Here is a 21,167-nt window from a genome sequence, read left to right on the forward strand (position 1 = left end):
GTTTTCATGAGATGTTGGGAGTTTTTCGTTCAATTAAAGGCGAATACGCGGACTACCTTTGTAACATACCTTTCGAACAATGGGCAAAAGCATACAACGGCGGCCTACGATATGGTCATATGACCTCAAACCTGGCTGAATGCATAAATTCTGTTCTAAAAAGAATGTGCCATCTACCGATAACATCGGTTATGCGAGAGACATATTTCCGTTTAGCGGCACTATTTCCAAAGCAAGCAGCAAGTTATGCAGGCCAAATGTAGGGAGGCCATGTCTGGTACAGTAAGGTAGTGCAAGAAATTAACAAGGCTAAGGCGCGTGCGAACACCATGCACACAGCCTGTCACGATCGAGACAACCTATGGTTTCATGTGACAGAGTTTGATAGACCGCACCAAGGTGTTATTGGCGAGCAATATCGTGTACACTTGCGAAATAACACTAGCGACTGTGGGATGTTTAACGCACTTTGTTATCCATGCGCTTATGTAATTGTAGCTTGTCAGAATCTCTGTCTGGATCCGATGAGTTATGTCGACGAAGTGTACAAATTAAAAAACATGTACAACGTCTGGAGACACGTATTCCCACCGGTCCCAAAAGAACGTAAGTGGTCGTCTGTATCGCTTGCTCCCTTTAAGCTGTTATAGGATAGAGAATTACGTCGTAAACCAAAGGGTCGACCTTGCTTGACTAAAATACGTAACAATATGGATATCCGAGATCAGCCAGCCAACAGAAGTTGTGCGGATGGTGTAGGAACCTAGGCCATACAAGCCGATCATGCCCAAATCGCAATAGTTGAACATTATTATAAAAAACGTTGTATTATTTATATATTTTTAAATAAATAATTGGTACAAATATTCAAAATATTGACTTATTTAAAAGAAAATCTATTCTATTAAAAATATTAAAGTAAATTACAATTACTTTATTCTATTAAAAATATTAAAATAAATTACAATTACTTTATTCAAAACAATGTTTTATTTTATTAAATGAAATAATATAGAAATATTGAACATATTTCCTTATTTAAAATAATTTATATTATATTAAAAATGTAAAATTAAATTTCTATTTTATTACATGAAAAAATATAGAAGAATTTTTATTTTATTACATCAAATAATATCAAAATTTGGTACAAATATTTGTACAAATATATTAAAATAAAAATCAATCTTCGTGCCCACCGGATTCAGTGCTACATGGCGACCGTTGACGGTTACGCACTGGATTCCTCCTTTGTCTAGCTTCCAGTAAGAGTTGTGGTTGCTCCGACGAGATTCTGGTTCCTCCGGTGGGGATTCTGGTTCTTCCGGTAGGGGATCTGGTTGTCGGTGTTAGGAGGATGAGCCACCTTGATAGAATAGTGAATGTGGAGGTGTTTGCATCACCAACGGTGAAAGTGTTTGAAACCCCCCACAGTGATGGGATTGGAAAAAAGAAGAGCTCTTCGACGGCCACTCTTGCGATCCCTCGTGCGACGCTGGCCTAGACATTGGTGGTCCACTCGGCGTAATCGAAAATGGAGATGAACCAGGCCATTGACTCCAACCCGCTATAGGACTACAAAAAGGAAACATATAAGGGCTAGGATACATAAAAGGGCTAGGATACGCACCTGGCATCATCTGAAAAGGTTGTGCCATTGGTATCGTCAGTTGAACTGCTAGGTCGAGTGACTGTGTCGGTGCTGTTGCTGGGCCTGGTGATTATATGGGTGCTGATGATGGGCAGGAGATTGTCTGGGCCTCGTTGATGGGCCTACGTTGTTGTCTCTTCTTATTGGATTTAAAGGGCCACGTCATTTCCTTTGGACACGCAATTGTCGATGTCTCTCCTTTGCCGACAGTAAATCTGGCTTGCCATAGATCCTAAATCATGGCATGTATTCCGGCACACACGCTAACTCAGGAACAGTGATCGGTTCTCGAGTAAGTATATAATCATACTGATCTTTCCACATTTGGATGTAGTGTGACCAGAATCTCGATCAATCCGTATGCAATTACCGTAGGTCGATTTTGTGATGATCATCCAACACCTCAGGTGCCACGGGGATCGGTTGTCGGAATCTAAATTACCGTAATACTCTGTCTGACTAGTGCATTTCCACGGTCGCATAGTTGACCAATACGACTTTCACATGGCAAGCGTTTGGATTTTGGAAGTACTCATCCGGAATTACTACCCGAATTTTCGGATCCTCGTATGGTGTCCATTGAAACTATATGAACATGATAGAAATATTAGTTATATATACATAATACATAATACTAAATACTAAATATTAAATACCAATCGACTAGCTCATGATGGAAATATTTATTTTTTTAATACTTACTTGTGCTTCCGGCTGTTGGTCTAATAGAAGCCATATATCTTCAAGAGAGGTAGGTAATCGAGCATAACTTGCCGAATGGTTCCACCTAATTAAATAAATTTTTAGCATATTATTATATTTTAAATCTACGTAATAATTGTAAAATCTAATATAAAATTTACCTCGTTATGAATGGGAATGTATATGAGTGGTCCACTCGATGACATAAAAATGAAAAGCGAAATCGTGCCCATGACTGCAGTAGTGACAGGCAACTTTAATTTTCGCTTTACTTGGTCGCATCGCCCCGCACATCTCCCAGTACAATGTGGCCAAAACGGTATACCCCCAACTCAATTCACCAGCTGCTCTAAAATCAACGAGTTTCAGTAACCATCTTAGATGTACAAGGTTCTGTGACAAGTCCGACATCAGATGACCTCTAATTATCTGAAGAATGTATGCCCGAGCACATCGGATTCTTTTTAGTTCGGTAGAATCATCATCCGAATCTAGGAATGTGTCTCGTAATCAGCCCATCTAAATCCAACCTCCGTTAATATTCTCCGGAATAGCGCCCAAAAGCTCGTAGCATACCGCTCCTCAATCATCAAATTGAACAGACCCGGTGACTGCGTACTCGTCCATCGGCAATCCCAATTGCAAATTGACATCTTCCAAAGTGATGTACACTCTCCACATGGAAGATGGAATATGTGCGTCTCGGGTCTCCACCTCTCAATCAACGCACTGATGAGTTTTAGGTCAAACTTGCATCCCCGGCCTACCGTCGCCACGTTCCAAAAACCCGCCTCCCGCAAGTAGTTCTCTACCAACGATGATAGAGGACCATGCATGTTACGGATATAGCATTGCAATATCCGATCTACAGACTTTTATAACAAATAATAAATTAATAATTATTTAAAATTGCATAAATAAAAAATATCTTAAATAATATTTAAAAGTTAAATTTAACACTTACCATTTTCATTTGCTTGACGAATATGTGCTTGTCATCAAGACGAATTAATTTCTCGGCCATTGCTAACACGATCAAATTTTTACGATCTAAAAAAATTAAAAAAATAAAATTTAAAACTTTTTTAAAAATAATTAAAAAATTAAAGCTTTTTTAAAAATAATTTGAGAAGAAATTGAGAGGAAATTGAGAAGAATTTGAGAGAATATTAGAGAGAATTTGAGAGAAAGGATTTAGTTGTGAAAAAAAATTGAAGGGGGTTTCATAGTTTTTTTTTTACCGTTGGGGGGCTCACCAACAGTCAAAAAAGTAGCCGTTGCTACTGTTCACGCGCGGGCAAAGCGCGTCCACGTCAACGCCCTTCTGCTGACGTGGCAAGAAAACGCATCCTTGAGGGCGCGTTTTGTCTACGTGGACACAAAGCGTGCCCTTAAGGAGGCGTTTTCTTGCCACGTCAGCAGAAGCGCGTTGATGTGGACGCACTTTCAGGGAGGGAATTGGGTCATTCCGGTAAATATTTATTTACTGGGCCCATTTCAGTAATTTTTTTTAAAAAATGACTTTTAATGGTATTTTGCCCATGTGATTAAATCAAAATTAAAGTTCGAAGTATACATTTGAACCAAAATTAGAGTTTCACTTGTATAATTACACCAAACTAAAAATCATGTATGCAATTGCACATTAAATCAAAATTAATGTATAAATTAGATTTTTTTTCCTTTTAAATTTGCACATATTGGAATTAATTGAGTCATTGTGACTTTTCTTCTATATTCCCTCCATTTTCTGTCTTCCTGTTCCTTGACTCTATTTTTCTTTGACACGTTTTCTTGACTCATTAAATAAATGAGCTTCCATTGACTAGTTCTACATGACAGATGCGTATTTAAGTTATTGGATTCTTTTTTGAAGTATTCATTTTAATATTTATATTTAGACATGAAGTAAAAATATAATATTTTAAATATATGAAGAAATTTAAAATTTTGAATATTATTGTATTAAATCATTAGTTGAAATTCAAATAACATATAACAATACTTCCATTAATAAAGACTGGTTTGATTACATTAGCAATACCTGGATTATACTGCACTTCTTTGATTGGTGATTTACTGGAACAGAGAGTTTCAAAATTACAAAATTTCTTGAATCACAAGCATTGTATTGAAGTCAAATTTAGTATTGAGAAATTATTTCGATTACATTTAATTGTTCAACTCCGAAGTAACATGCTTCATTTGCTCACTATGCTGAAGCTTGAAGAATAATAGGGTAAAAACCAAAAGGCAAAAAACAAATAACTAAAAGTCAAAAAAAGAACAGATGAAAAATTGAGTATAGGTGTTAGAACAAGTCCTAACAAATCTGGGTTTTGTTGTTAGATTTCCTCTCAGTGACATATTTCTTCCAGTAAGCAGTGATTTCCCTTTGGGTCTCAATAGCAGTCTTCTTAACAGTGCCATTTTTAACTTGTTCCTGTTTCTCAGTGGCCAGTCTGGCATTGAGCTTTGCAGGGAGGGCATCGAGCTCATGGACCACTTTTTGGATGTCAAGCACAAGGCGCTCAGCCAAGGTTCGAGAGAAGTCTTCCCTGATGACAACACGAAGCACGGTGATGTGCTGAGCATCTGCTGGCATGGTGTATGCAGGCACAATCCAACCGTATCGGCGCAACATCTCCGATATCTCGAACTCGTCGTGCCGCTTGTTGTCCTTGAGAGAAAATGCCACTAAAGGCACCCCATCGTCCTTTGACACGATGTTGAAACGCCCTGTTTTCTCCAATCCTTCTTTAAGGACCATAGCGTTTTCATGGCAGTTCTCCATCACGTTTTTGTATCCCTGTAGTTAAATAAAAACATCATTGCACCACATTAGGCCTATACGTTGAAACGTGAAAGCAAAAATTGTACAGTAGAAAGCCCTAACTATAGCCAGTTTCTCACCTCATGACCCAATCGGATTAATTGATAGTACTGAGCAATAACTTGGCTGGAACCTGCAGATAACGGATTAAAAACAAGCTTAGCGTTGGTTTTGATTATTGTCAAGGAAATTGGGATGGATAAACAGCGAGTGATTCACCTTTGGAGAAATTGAGAGTGAAAGTGGGTTGATCAGCTCCAAGGTAGTTAATGTGGAAAATAAGTTCTTCAGGCAAGTCATCCTTGCTTCTCCAGATAACCCAACCGATTCCAGCATAAACAAGACCATATTTATGGCCACTAACATTAATACTCTTCACAAGAGGAAGCCTGAAGTCCCATTCAAGCTCTGGGTACAAGAATGGTGCAATAAATCCACCACTAGCTGCATCAACATGAATTGGAGTATCCCATCTGTACAAGAGACAAGTGGAGATGGACATATTAATAAATTTAGCACTTAATAATATATCAAATTATTGAAATTTTATGTTAGTGGAAAATTGATATATGTACCCAGTTTCCTTATTTTTCTCCACCAAGAGATCATTTAGAAGCTTGACATCTTCGAATTCTCCATTGAGGGTGGAACCCAAGATAGCTGCAACACAGATGGTGTTTTCATCAACCAATTCAACAGCTTTGGCAGGGTCCATCACATAGTATCCTTCCCTCAGCTTCACTTCCTTCAACTCCACTTCAAAGTAGCGAGCAAATTTCTCCCAACACACCTGAACATTGGCTCCTGTCACGATGTTGGGCTTATCATAAGGTTTGCCTTCAGCCTTACGTTTGTTCTGCCACTTTCTCTTGAAAGCAAGACCAGCCAACATGATTGCTTCCGATGACCCAACTGTTCCCACTCCAACAGCAGCCTCCGACTCCCCAAGCGGTGCGTTGAACAAGTGTGCTATCATGTTCACACAACGATTCTGCATTAAAAAAAAAAGTGCAGTCTGTTAAACCTTCTTTCAGGATATCAAAATAAAATGAAAATTTGCTAAAAGCAAAACGAAATATATATATATATATATACCTGGAGCTCGGTGGTGACAGGATACTCATCCATGTCAACATAGTTCTTGTTAATGGCATCCATTATAAGCTTATTACATTCGGGTTCCATCCAGGTAGTAACAAAAGAGGCAAGGTTTAACCTTGGGTTTCCATCAAGCATCAGCTCGTCATTGATGATCTGAAATGCAGCCTCTTTTGGTATTGAGTTCTCCGGCATCTTGAACCTGCAATATTTTCCATACAAGTTAGCATGAAGTCATTATCATGCATCCAGTCCATGGAACTGAAAGTTGGATTGAGATGATGGGATTACCTGGGAAGTGAGTTGCGGACATAGCGAGAGGCAAAAGTGGAGTGAATTGAGACATCGGTCTCAGAAGCTGTCTTAGATAACACCATGGTTGATGTATTACCAAATTAAGGAAATGGAAAAATGAATGAAATGAAGTTTGAAGAGAACAGAGAGAGAGAGAGAGATGAAGAAGGAAGGTAATCTTAAAGCAAAAGCTGTTTGTTTGCTTGGTGGAGGAGACATCTAGAGGCCAATGATATTTATAGTGATATCTAAACAGCGTGGAATCGGTATTGTCCAAAGACTTAGCCTCCCCTATTCGGTCAATTTTCTTTAAACAAACACAAACTACCACTTTCACACCTTTCCAAATTCGACCCATTATTATTATGTAACGTATGGACTATTATTATTATAATAAAATACAGATTTGCAAATTATTCTATACATGGAGTTGTATTATATATTGTACTCTTAGATTTATGTTATCTTTAAATAAAAATATACACGTACTTTAACGCATTTGAATAAATATTTTTTTGTAGTATAAATGATATCAATATCAGTCGAGTTAAATTAGGTTAAGTTTGGATAGGTAGTGAGGTGCCATGTGATATGTTTAGTTTACTTTTTATCTCACGTTATGATATTTAATTTTACTGTCACTGTTATTTTTATACTAATTATAAGTAAACGCATCATCTATCCAAATTTACATTTAATTGATACAATTAATTAATTTCTTTTTAATATATAATAACATGAAATATAATTATATATACAAAATTGAATTGAAAGTAATATATTTATTGTAAATATAACCATAAAAAACGTATATTATTTACTTTTGAAAATTGAAAAGGAAAAAGTTAATTTTGAATATTTTGCTTGAAAAGTAAAAGTAACAAAAAAAAACACATGGCAGGCTATGAATAGGTGCAAAGGTCAAAGCAAAACATGGGCATGGCCTCCGAATTTAGACGGTGGTGTTTGTTAGTGAAAGGAGTAGCCCACCCACTGAAACGCAAAGGAGAGAGGGGGGTCGCTCGCGGTTTTCCGCGTATCGCAACTTTAATTACGATCCGTGGCTTTTGCAACCCCACATCAAAGCATCCTTTGCTTCCTTCTATTTCTTCTCAGCTTATCTTATTTTACTTTCGCTTGTTTTATGTTTCCTTTGTGGAATAAGACCACATTAGTGGGGAATTTGGTTTAACTTTATTTCTGAAATTTCCACATTTTACCTTTATAAAACACGGCTTGAAAGTGTATATATATATATAAAATGTAGACAGGGCGAAGTTAGAACAAATTTTTAGGGGGTCGAAAAAAATTTTAATTCTTTATAGCTTATGTATTTATAATTTTTAAAAGATCAAATCAAATTTTTATAATTTTAGGGATCAAAGTATAATTTTACCTTTACTATTTAAAATTTTAGAAAAAGTTTAAGGGTTTAAATAAAAATTTTCTATTTTAGGAGGGGGTAGGGCCCCTGCCAACCCCTGTATCCGCCTCTGCGTGTAGATACATATAACTAAGCTAGATTAGATTTTCGAAGAATAAAAAGTGACGGATATATGTTTTTTTAGTTAAAATTAATAAACTTTTTTAAAATTTTAAATTACAATATCAAACCTTCAATATTTATGTGATATAAATAAAATTAAAATTAAAATAATATATTACGATATTAAAAATTGGTTTATTGATCCACCCATTTTTAAACAAGTTTAATATATTTTTTTTGGTCTTATTTAATTTTTATATTTATATTTTGTTCAAACCTCATAAAAAATAGGGAGGCTGTCAGATTTGCATATAGTGTAACCCTTAGACAAGCTTAGATATAAGATGTTTAGTTTAATCAATGATATTGTCCCATTTATATGATCCTAATTTTCTCAACTCTAGCAATTCCATAACGAAAAATTTTACATTAACCAAATTGAGTTATTAGGGTTTTTAAATTTGTTGGTAGCTGTTTATCATTTAGTCAAAATTAGCAATAAAAACAACATTAAAAGACTATTGTGATAAATTATTAAGGCTTAATTATGTTCCTAATTGGGCGAAATTGAGGGTTGGTATTAGTGGGTGTTAGATTAAAATATGCATTTTAAAAGACATCCAAACAGGTCCTTGAATAATATCGATGCTGTCACGACTTTTTTGGGCAAACTTTGAGTGGACCGGGAACAAGTCAAAAAATAGACCCCAAAGGCCATTGAACATGGAATGCTCTCCCAATCAGCCTACAAGTTTTGAAATTTATAAATATAAGTTATTTTCCCCAACATCATTACTCAAATAAATAAATAAATAAAATCAACAAACGAATTTAGAAGGATCCCATTTATTTTTCTTAGTATAGTAGGATAATAATAATAAAATAATTAAAAATATCACTTGACATCATTCTATTTTTATTTTTTTATTTTTTTTCTCCACTAATAATAAATAAAATAATTACCCTTTTAGTCGGCAATCAATATTATGCGTCCCAGCCAAAAGTTGAAACAAGTTTTGGTGTTATGGTATAGAGTTAGTAATTGAGGCCAATTTACACATGGTTAATTTGGATTGCTGGGTCAAACATTAGTCAAGGTTTATAATTCCATTCAAGCATTAATTTAATATAAAATATTTTTATTTTTAATATTATAGTTTAAGTCAAGCAAAAAGCATAAACCTAAAAAAAATAGAATTTGTGTTCTACGCCAACCCAATAGAGTTACAGATCTATTTAAACAAGGCAATGGGAAAAGAACTTTTGTCCTACCCAACTCTCCATAATGTATCTTTGGGAAAGGAATTAACGATAGAATAATGTTGGGGTGAGGTGACAACTTGATTCGTGGGAAGAGATTATCAAAAAGCAAGATTGGAATATTATTATTAAAGATAGGGTCCTTTTCCATATATTGACCAAACTAATGAAGGTCCCAAGTCTTCGGTTAAACACAATTGAAATCAAAGTCATATTTTAAAGTATAACAACTACACATTCGGATTCCAAAATTCTAGGAACATTAGTGATTTGTGAGCTTTTTCATTTTCCTTCCATTTTTTATTTCCCTTAGAAATTTATTTTTTAAAAGACTATGACACCTACAAATACAAGTTTTACCTACAATATTTTGCTTAACTTTGATATCTATGAGTGTTAAGGTCTAAATATTTTTTATAACGCCCTCAAAGTTTTCAGTGTTGTAAGTCGTAAAGTTTTAGACATAGATAGTTAAATTTTTGAGAATGTGCATCGTATTATTAGTATGATATTGTTGGATTAATTTAGACGTGTTTAAATACCAAACGTCAAATTAAGGTATGAATTAAATTAAAAAGAGATTGAATTAGAAGGAATAAAAGTGAGATAATGAATTGTCATTAATGTGTAAAGTGAAGGACCAAAGCTGATATTCTGAAAAGGATTATGGTGGTAATTAATCCATAGTACATAGATTAGAGCAGAAGCTCAATCATTTGTTTAAGCCTTCCTAATCCCCCATCGTTGGATCATAAATAGTGGAAAGTCATAGATTTCCATCAAGTAAAAAAGGGTAAAATTTTGGAACATTCTTACCATTATATTCGTCCCTTGTCGGCAAAGAAAGAAAGAAAGAAAACAAGAAAATAGAGGAACTTCCCTAGCCGTGAGTTCCATAGTTAAATTCATGAGATTTTGTTGTTCAAATAGCTAAATTGAGCCATTGAGATTCTTAAATGTTCCCTTTTTTTCTGAAGAAAAGATTCTTAAATGTTAACCCATTGTAGAGGACCAAAAACTGAAACACAAGGATGAAGTTTTGAGGGGTCTTTTTAGGTCTTTCGAATAAGAAAAAGAGAGGTAAGGAAGGCCTCGTCATCTCATGCTTTCATAGTTTAATTTATGTTTTAGGGGTAATTTGTCTTGGATTATTATTTAATCCGAAGAATAATTAAATAATTTAGCTAAAAATGAAAATTAATTAATATAGTCATTGTAATTTAATTTTATTAAGATAATTAAATAAGTTTGTACATAAATTTTAATACGATAAAATTATAAATGAAATTAGAATTGATTTATGTAAATTATTTAATTAGAATTAATTAATTTTTGGAAAAGCATTTAACTATTAAGTTAATTAAATATATGAACTTGCCTTCTTTTTTAAATCAAGAAAGTTAAGTTCACAAAATTGGATTGGTCCAACTAGCCCACTAAGGTATGTGTGCCATAGAACGTAGAAGTATTATCCCCTTGGAGCCACTAGCGATGTAGCATAGAAAGACCTAATTGGACTTCAACTCTTCCAATTTAATTAATTAATATACTTTGAATGAGGATTAAATTCTTGCAGATATCTCTCTGTAAATATCTCACAGTAGCTAAAAAAAATTATATGAATCAATATGCTAGGAAATGTTTATCAAAATTTAGTGAAAGATTATGAGTAAATTTTTTATACTCAAATTAAATTCTATTTTTTCTTGATTTTAGGTTCTCGTTTTGAAGGAATTATAATTGTAATGATCTGGTGATCATAATTCAAATTTAAAAGTTGAATTTTTAATTTTGGGATCACATGAAGGATTTTAACTTTTACCCCTTGAGAGTATCATTTTTTTGTCCTATGCTTGATTCTTTGAGTCAGAGCCCATTCTCTAAGCATGCTAAAATTTGAGAATAACGGAGAAAATCAATTGGTTGAAATCTTGAAGACTTTAGATTTCAATTCAAGTTGATCAAAAAATTTAAGCACATCCCCAAAGCCTTCTGTGATTTGAACACATCTCTCTATGACTCGGAACATAGATATTTGAACAAATTTATTACTTTAGATATCATGATAAAGTCTATTTCATAAAAATTCTATTTCACAGGGCCAACTCTAACATGTTTTCTAAACAATTTTCCAACAAAAACAACATTGACCAAGATGCATGGTGTCATTTCTATATGATCAGTTGATCGCCCGAAAAGCTCCTGAGATCAATCAATGAATAAATTTTGAAATTATAAAATATTAATGATTAATGTTAGTGACACACCCTTCATGTTGACATCTTAGGTTATTTCCTTTACATAAACTTTCAATCTTCTTCATTGTTTAATCAAATATGATAATAGAATATGAGTGAGGATACCCAACAAGCACACTAGCAAAAACAAGTGAATCAATAATAGATTTACCTAAACTATTTTCTTTACATGGTGCACCTACATGCGCTGATTAGGTAGCCTCTACAAGAACCACGCCATTGACCCAAACAAGAAAGAGCTCACAAACATTGTAAAGAGTCACATGAGTTTTCATGTTATGAGGATTGTTTTTAACAAACTCCACTTAAGACTCTACGTCATGTTTTTAATTTATTCTCTAGAAATAAAGCCATGGAAACCTTAGCTGATAGTTTTATTTTAATTACCCATCTTTTTATATATTTGTTTTATAATTTGTTTATAATCTTTATATTGTGGTATATTATAATCGCGATATATATATGAGATGATCCACAATTAATCGATTAAAGATAAGAAGTGTGGTAATACGAAAATACATGTGTTGTAATAAAGATTCATGAACTGATTGGATGTAATCCATGTTCTTGCTAGTTAATCATGGGACCGCAATGCGATGGTTGATTGGTGTGAGGATGATCGTAGCAACGGAAAAAAAATTCAAAGTTTTAATACAAGACGCATGCATCATACTGCATTTTTTATATGTTGCTAAAATGAAAATATTTGCTTAATCTAATTATAGTAATTATTGAATCTTTATTCTTTTTCAGTTCAGCTGTCTCGATGCTTTATTTTAGCGAGTATGAGTAGTGTGCTGCAAAAGAAACACGAGAATTTTCGTATTGCTAAAGAGATCATGACAAATTCGGAGGATTTGCTCGGAGGGTAAGTCGCATTGGCTAGACAATCCACTATTACAAATTTGATGAACTCCCAACAGAAACCTGGTACTCTGGTCAAATAACATATGCTTAGGCTTATGAGATTTTTTGCGGAAGCGAAAGACAATGGGGCTGAACTGGACATGAACACTCTAATTAAAATGGTGGTCAAATCCTCGACCAAGGAGTTCACTGGATTTAGGCTACTTACAACTTGGGGAACAAGGCGTGTAACGCCTTGAATAATTTAATTTTGTTTTTGTCTAACACAAATGTGTATATGCTTTAGTGGTTAAGTGTTCTGGGTGTGTGTATGGGGTCTTGGGTTTAAGTCCTACATTTGGAAAAAAATTTTATTTTTTATCCAAACCTTATCCTTGTTGGGTGGGCTTATATTATATTGTTTGTAAACTTACATCAGAATGGGTCCGTTGGTTCGAGTGGTAAGGAGTTAGCTTGTTGGAGGTCTTGTGTTCGAATTCTTGCATGAGTATGGGTGATAATTTTTATTCTGGTCGTCTGTTAGAGGTTCGGTGGAATTGGGAGATTGAAGTAGTTAGATAGTGGATTAGTGGGAAGTTAAAGAGATTATAGGATAATTTTTGCCAAAATAATCAAATGATTATTTTTTAATTTTTATTTTATTTTCCTCTTTCCTTCTAACATTTTATTCTCTGCTCCACTATCAACCTTTTTCTCTTCTTTTCCAATTTTGGTATTGTTCCTTTTATGCAAATTGTCAGTTCCTTTGCGTGGTTCGTAAGTAAGATTTTGCTATGGGTTGAGGGAAGTGTTGTCTAATGCTTTAATTTTTATGGGTGTTCTTGAACTGATTCTGTTTTGCCATTTCGGTAGGTGTTGCCTAAGAAATTAGAAACCCTTCGGTTGAGTAATGAATTTTGGAGGCTACCATCGTTGAGGGTAAGTTCTAAATCATTTTAGTGTAATTTTTTCGTTGTGGTTTTACGTTGTGCTCGAAAAGTGTCTCGTTTGTATTTGTGAATTAAGGTTAATTGGAGACGTTTTGTTTGACAATTGTAAGTTTTGTTCACTTTGGAGGTGTGATTGCTTCGAAAACGAATTAGATGCGAGAAAACGAGATTCGACAAAAGCTAAAAATTGGGTCTGTCGACGCCACACAAGCGTATGGCCTGCCATGTTACTAGCAGTGTGATGGTGTGAATGTGGCCATGTGGGCTACACAAGCTAGGTCAAGTTGGGCGTGTGGGTTTTGGGCCAGGCCATGTGGGCTATACAGGCAAGACCATTCTGGGCATGTGGGCCACACGGGCATGTGGGCTTAAAATTTTTTAAAAAAAATTTTAGGGTCGCACAGGTCGATCCGATCTACTGTGGGCTTATCGTAGGGTAGGTAAGGGCTAACCAAACCCTATTTCATGTGATCTGATATTCTAATAGTCTAATCTAAGTAGAAAATTGATATGTATGCCTGATTGTTCTGTTTGAGTATATATGTTATTTGTATACGAGTATTATAAGCATGATAATTCTGTTAATTTTGTAATATGTATCTATGTTTAGGGTGGGATTTGCATATGTGGAGGAAGTGATCTATACGACGACCTTTCGCCTATTATCTAGCAGCTTGTTGCATATTATTTGTTATGTGTTGCATCGATACTATATGGTGTGTAGGGTTGGGTCGGTGTTTTTAACCCTACATGGTGTGATGGGATGGACCGAGATAGTGTGTAGAGGATGGGGGTAAGATTCTGTATTTTTTTCTGTACATGTGATTCTGATATCTGTATCTTTTAAGGACTTAGGTCCGATTCTATTTTTGTCTGCATTTAAGATTCTGTGAATGTTGCATGACTATATCTGTTGGGTTACACACTGAGTTTACGAAAGCTCACATCTATTTTTTTGTACTGTTCAGGTAACCCACTGACTTAGGCGATTCGGTGTGACAGAGGCTCAGCAGTGACCACTCGACAGAGAATTATTTTTATTTAGTAGTAACGATTTTATTTTAAAATCTGGTTTTTCTTGAGAGTTTGTAATTTTTGGGACTCTCTAGACTGTATGGTTTTAACTTTTGGATTTGAATTTTTGTTTTGCTTTCTTCTCTGCAACATTGACAAAAACACTTTACGCAAACAAAGGGTTTTACCAAATGGTTTTTGGAAACACGAGTTTGGTTTTGTTTTAAACGATTTTCAAACTTCTACTGCGAAATAAATGGTTAACTTTAAAGAACAACATATAGCAGTTTTAGTAATATATAAATGAACATGTTTTATAAAACTTGGACGTTTTATCAAATAAGTACACATAGTTTTATCGAAGTATCATCGGTTTCAAAACCCTTCTTTGTAAAACTCCCAGATTCGGCCATAACGTCTAGGCCGTGTTATTGATTACTTAGCTATAAAGATTACCTGGCTGCAAGGAATATAAGGATTACCTAGCTAAAAATGGTAAAGGTATGGAACTTTTTGTGGTTGAAGCCTACTTAGTAGATTAATCAATTGACAATTGGGTTATTGATTTGGAGTCACTAACCATGGCCTCTCGTTGAGGACTGGAGATGAGAGCTATGTTTCAGCTGAAGCAGTGAGAGAGTTATTTTACTGTAACACCCTAAACCTGGCCTTGACGTTATGGACAAATTTTGGAGCATTACGAAGAAGGGTTTTAAATTACATTTTTTAAATTAAAACGTGTTGTTTTATTAGTTTACCAATCGAAGTCTTAATATCTAGAAAAACTTGTGCTTATAATCTTATTTGAAACCATTTTAAGTTATCAAGAATTTGCAGCAGAAGTTTGAAAATCATTTTATTCGACACCAAGCTCATGTTTCCAAAAACCATTTGTTAAAATCATTTGTTTGTGTAAAGTGTTTTTGTCAACATTGCGGAAAAAAAAGCAAAAAAAATCCTAATCCAAAAGTTAAAACCATACAGTCTAGAGAGTCCCAAAAATTACAAACTCTCAAGAAAAACCAAATTTTAAAATAAAATCATTATTACTAAATAAAAATAGTTCTCTGTCAAGTGGTTACCGCTGAGCCTCTATCGCACTGACTCCGGCCTAAGTCTGTGGATTACCTGAATAATATAGACAAACAGATGTGAGTTTTCGTAAACTTAGTGTGTAACCCAATAGATAGTTATGCAACATTTACAGAATCTCAAATGCGGACAGAGATAGGATCGGACTAACATATATAGATATCAGAATCAAATGTACAGAATAGATATACAAAATCCTACCCCCATCTTCTACACACCATCTACGTCCATCCCATCACACCATGTGGGTTTAAAACACCCACCCAACCCTACACACCATATGGTGTCGATGCAACACTTAATAGATAATATGCAGCCAAGCTGCCAGATAATAGGTGAAAGGTCATCGTACAGATCATTTCCTCTATATATGCAATTCCAACCCCAAACACAGATACTGAAATAACATATTTAACATGCTTAACATGCTTGTATACAGATAACATACATATTTAAACATGTACAATCAGACATACATATCAGTTTCCTACTCAGATCAGACTATTAGAATATCATATCACATGAAAAAGGGTTTGATTAGCCCTTACTGACCTTACGATAGGCCCACAGTGATGGGAACAACCCATGCGACCTTAGGGAAAATTTCAAAATTGTAGGCCCATATACCGCGTAACCCACACACCCAACTTGGCCTAGCCCGTATGGCCTACACGGCCACCCATTCACCATCCTATGGTCGTGTCTCGCACAAGGCCACACCCTCGATAGTCACATGATTGTGTCTCTCGCATAGTCACACGACCGTGTGTCTCACATGGCTGGCCACATGCCCCCGTGGCGTTGATAGACCTAATTTTTGACTTTTGTTGAACCTCATTTTCTCGTGTTTTAGGTACATACTTGGTTCAATTTTGATGCAACTGCAATCCCGAGACCTTCAAACCCTAAGAAACAGCATTCCAACAACAAATTTAACAACCAATTCATGAATTCCCCAAACTAAACCGAACAATGCGCAAACACTTACTGCCAGCTAAAATGACCACACGCACAATCAGGCCGTTAGAGCAAAATTTGCTGCTTCACCACCTTCACCTACGCAATAGATTTGCAAGAAATTAACTTCCCTAACCACACCACTATGCCAATCTAAAAGAAAATGAAAACAAGCAAAATGAAACATCAAAGTTTACTAAAACAGACGGGGAACCATCGGAATAACAAATCAAACAATTGGAACAATCAGTTGTTGAACGGAGTAAAGAAAAGAATCGAAAATAGGAAAAATCACATAGAAGAAGAGAAAAGGGAAGAACTAACGTTAGAAAGAAGAAAAATTGAGTAAAGGGGGAAAAAACCTAAAAATAAACAAAATAGAATTTAAACCCCACAATATCCCAACTAACTAACCCACTAACTCACAACTACCTCAGAATTTTACTTCCACACAACCTCTATCTCATAACCGAAGCAAAAATATCACCCACGCTCACGCAGGGATTTGAAGATAAGACCTCCAGGAAGCTAACTCCTTACCACTCGAACCAGCAGGCTCATTCTAATATGAGTTTACAAACAATATAACATAAGCCTACCCAGCAGGGATAAGGCTAGGATAAAAAAATAACAAAATTTGCCCAAAAGTGGGACTTGAACCCAAGACCTCAAATACACATCCAGAACACTTACCACTGAGGCAAATACTCATTTATGTCAAGATTTACAGAAACAAAAATAAATGATTCAAGGCGTTACATTTATATTTTGATAATTTTAGGAAGATTATTTTAAAAGACGTGTTTTATGTACCTCGTTTTATGAGGAATTTAATTTCTATAACATGTTTATTTAATGATGGTTATTTCGTGACATTCAATAAAGGGATTGTTATAGACAAAAATTGTTCTTTGATCTGTAATGGATGGATGAAAAGTAATCTCTACTTTATCAAACCAAGTAGCTACTCGATGCTTCAAACTTAAATGGTGAATAAAAAGCTTAAAACTTCTCACTCTAATGAGGGGTACCTATTACACCTAAGACTTGGTCATACTAACCAAGAAAGAATCACCTAGACTCAAGGAAGATAATCCCTTAAGTATGCTTAAGCAAGTTAGTCTTCCACAATGTGAATCTTGCTTGGAAGGTAAAATGACTAAGAGGTCATTTAATGCAAAAGGTACAAGGGCCAACCAATCCTTAGAACTTGTGCACACTAATGTATGTGACCCATTAACATCAGTTGTAATAACTTATTTTTCAGTGGTGTCGAAAATAATGGTTTCGAGGTCACAAATCCGACGAGTAAGTTAGTAAATGTTATTTTTTAATATTTATGGGTCAAATATCGTGTAATAATAAAATTTCATTTAATGATTTATATTAAATGAAAGAATAATTAGGTTCAAGTGGTATGACCCTAAAGTCAAGTAGTTTTAGAAAATGAGGTATCGGGACCTCGTTTCAACAAACAGAGTCGTAAATATTTTATTAAATATTTAAAGAGTGTTATTAAGGTCGTATTAAAATTCGGTTAAGAAATTTTAATGTTTAGATAGTTAATTAATTAAAAATGACTAATTTGTAAAAAGTGTGAAAGTTAATTATTATTATTAGAATTTAAGTGCCCATTTGTATAAATTAAAAAAATGGATGGTTTAATATGGAAAATTAGCGATAATTGGTAATAGTGGACAGCAATGTGGATGATTCTTAAGTTATTATTTGAAATGTTTTATTAAATTAATGTTTAAGTATTAAAATAATAAAACAAAAGTAAAAATAGATAAGTATCATATTACTTTGTTTTTTCACCGAAAAGAGAAGGAAGAAACTCCATTTGAGAAGCTTTAAGTTTCGGCCAAAGAAAAGTTTATGCATGTAAGTGTTATTTTTGTTGGTTTCTCGTAATTTTTATATTTTTGAGATTATTGTAGCTTAATTTAGCTAGCCCTAATGTTTAGCATTTTACCGTGGATGAAATTGAAGTGTTCTTGAAATTTTATGATAGATTATTAAGCTTTGTTGTTAAATGTAAGTATTTTGTTAAGTAAATTTTAGTGATTTTAAAGTTTAGGGACTGATTTATGAAAAGGTAAAATTCAAGGAAAATAGTGTAAATTGTGAATAAATATGGGCAGTTATAAGATTGGGTAAAAATTGGCTAGCATGATTTATGATTAAAAATGATGAAATTGCTAGTTTCGGGTTTAGGGACTAAATTGCAAAAGGGTAAAATTTGAGGGTAATTTTGTAAATTTTCATTATTATGGGTTATAAGCTAAATTAATTATTTTAAATGCTAGAATGAGATTAATTGAATAAAAATGGTTAATTTGCATGTTTTGGGCTTAAGGACTAAATTGTATAAAATTAAAATATTAGGGGCAATTTTGTAAAATGTCAAAAGGACTTAATTGCATAAAATAAATTTATTTTTCTGTTATAATTATTGAATTGAATGGAATAATTATTTTAGATCAAGAATGAGTGGAAAATCTAGGAGAAGAGAAAATTACCAAATAGCCTTTGTACTTAGTAATTTCTGCAATTTAGTCAGGTAAGTTCGTATAAACTGTAATCACTTAAATGTTGTTTAAATTGAATGTTTATTATATTATTTGATGTAAATGAATCAAGATATAAACATATCAAAGCTATGCTGAATTGACGGGTATTGAATCTCGGTTGAACCTTAGGAATTTTTAGGATACAAATGACGTGTCATTAGGGATTTCATATTTCAGGTGCTGGTCTTTAATGTCCTACCGATGGCTGAGGTCCTGTATTTGTTGCGAATACTCCACAACTCATGTGAGCAGCATTGTGTAGCTTACATTCCGACCCACAGCTCGTATGAGCAATGATATAAAGGAAAGGTTACAGTTATGTAAAGGCACACTTCGTGTGAGCTTTCCCGAGTATCCGATGTAATTCCAGATGGTTCAACGGGTAAGAAAAGGGAATGAAATGGTAAGTTCATAATTGGGATGTAACATTATGTTATAAACGGATTGATGAGTTAAATGATGTACTTATATATAAGAAATCTATTTATGCTATGGATGAATTCACTTATATCATGGACAAATCCACTAACTCGTGAATTGATGATGTTGTTTAGGCTTATACTAAGCATTTGGAATGGAATGGTAAGTAAGTAAATGGAATGGTTCATAATCTTGTGAAGAGGTTGATGATTATGTAATATGACTTATAAATTCATATTATGTTATGAATGAAATTATATGTGATGTTGATGAACTTACTCATTTGTGAGTTGAATGGTGTTCAATAGGCTTATACCAAGTTTAAAGTATTGGTGTTGAATCATGCTTAATCTATGTATTATAATATTAAAGTGGTAAATTATGTTTAAAGTTTATACGAGTTTACTAAGAAATCATTGCTTACGTAGTTATTTTCCTTTACAAATTATCAGAAGTTCGATCGGTTGGAAGTTCGTCGGAGATCTATCACACTATCCAATGGACAATTTGGTAGTTTTTGAGTAATTTGACTAAGGTTTATAATGGCATGTATAGGATGATTTGTAATGGTATAATGATGTATGTGTTAATGGTGTTTTGTATGTATAAACTTTGGAAAGCTATGTTAGTCTGGTACACCTTGATCCCTTACCAAATTATGTGATTTTGGTTACTTTAAAGTGTTTGTTGATATAGTTCTCTTGGCATGTTGATGATGGTATGAAAATGGTTACTTATGGTATGTTTTAGTTCATATTTGAACTAGGTTATTATGGATGGAAATAGCCTTGTTTATATGTATAGAAAGTTATGTATTTGGTAATTTGGTATGTTATGTTTGGAAGAGTACGTTTGGTTGATGGACTTAGAAGTGCATGTTAAACTATGTCATTTTGGTACTTTTAAGTAATAATGTATGTGAACCATTGGGATGTTGTGATGGCATAGAATTAGTCATCTCTGTTGGCATGTGATGGTTAAAATGCACTAAGTTGGGTAAATGTGAAATGGTTAAATTGCTTTAGATTAAGTTTTGATGTTTGTATCAAATTTAGGTGCCTTTGAATGACATATTGGTTAGGTGAATTAGGTTTTTTGAAATGGCATGTTTCTACATGATTGAATGATGTTTTGGTGTCTTCAAAGTGTGCACAAATGGTCTAAATGAATATGCATGAAATGGTGTTGGAAATGGCTTGTTTTATGTGAATTTTAGGTCCACATGGTCGTGTGACCCTTGTTTTGTAAATTTTTCATATTTTTCCTAAACTTTCCCAATTGTTTCAAATTGGTCCCGATTTGCTTCTAAGTTATTTTAAAGGCCCCGAGGGCTCGATTTAGGGACAGTATGCATGTGTATAAATAATTTATAATATGATTTAAATTATTTAATTTTAAAATGTATAAATATTTTCGATTGTATGGTAATGCTCTGTAACCCTAATCCAACGACAGAGACGGGTTAGAGGTGTTACATTTGTGCTAAGGAGGTTACGCTTATTACTTGACTTTCATCGATGACTATTCTTGATATGAATATGTGTATCTAATGCACTGGAAAAGCAAGACCTTTGGTAAATTTTGAGAGTTTCGTGCAAAAGTGGAAAATCAATTAGATTTATTCATAAAAAATCTTCGATCTAACTGAGGTGTGGAATACTTGCCCAACTAGTTCTTAGGATACCTTATAAAGAATGAGATTTTATCCCAATTGATTACATTGGGCACTCCAC

At 34.1% G+C, this 21,167-nt stretch overlaps 1 protein-coding gene across 1 annotated transcript; it reads right to left on the bottom strand.

Moving 5' to 3' along the window:
* Window positions 1–4,465: 4,465 nt before the first annotated feature.
* LOC107909945 (glutamate decarboxylase 4) lies at window positions 4,466–6,793 on the bottom strand. Its single transcript, XM_016837655.2, has 6 exons — window positions 6,576–6,793; window positions 6,282–6,486; window positions 5,762–6,177; window positions 5,406–5,659; window positions 5,267–5,319; window positions 4,466–5,162 (listed from the first exon to the last, which is right to left on the bottom strand). The coding sequence occupies exons 1-6, from the start codon at window positions 6,659–6,661 to the stop codon at window positions 4,677–4,679; spliced, it is 1,500 nt and encodes a 499-aa protein (XP_016693144.1). The 5' UTR covers window positions 6,662–6,793; the 3' UTR covers window positions 4,466–4,676.
* Between the last annotated feature and the right edge of the window lie 14,374 nt (window positions 6,794–21,167).

This window comes from Gossypium hirsutum, chromosome D02, assembly GCF_007990345.1.
Source record: "Gossypium hirsutum isolate 1008001.06 chromosome D02, Gossypium_hirsutum_v2.1, whole genome shotgun sequence".
In the NCBI taxonomy this organism is placed as follows: domain Eukaryota; kingdom Viridiplantae; phylum Streptophyta; class Magnoliopsida; order Malvales; family Malvaceae; genus Gossypium; species Gossypium hirsutum.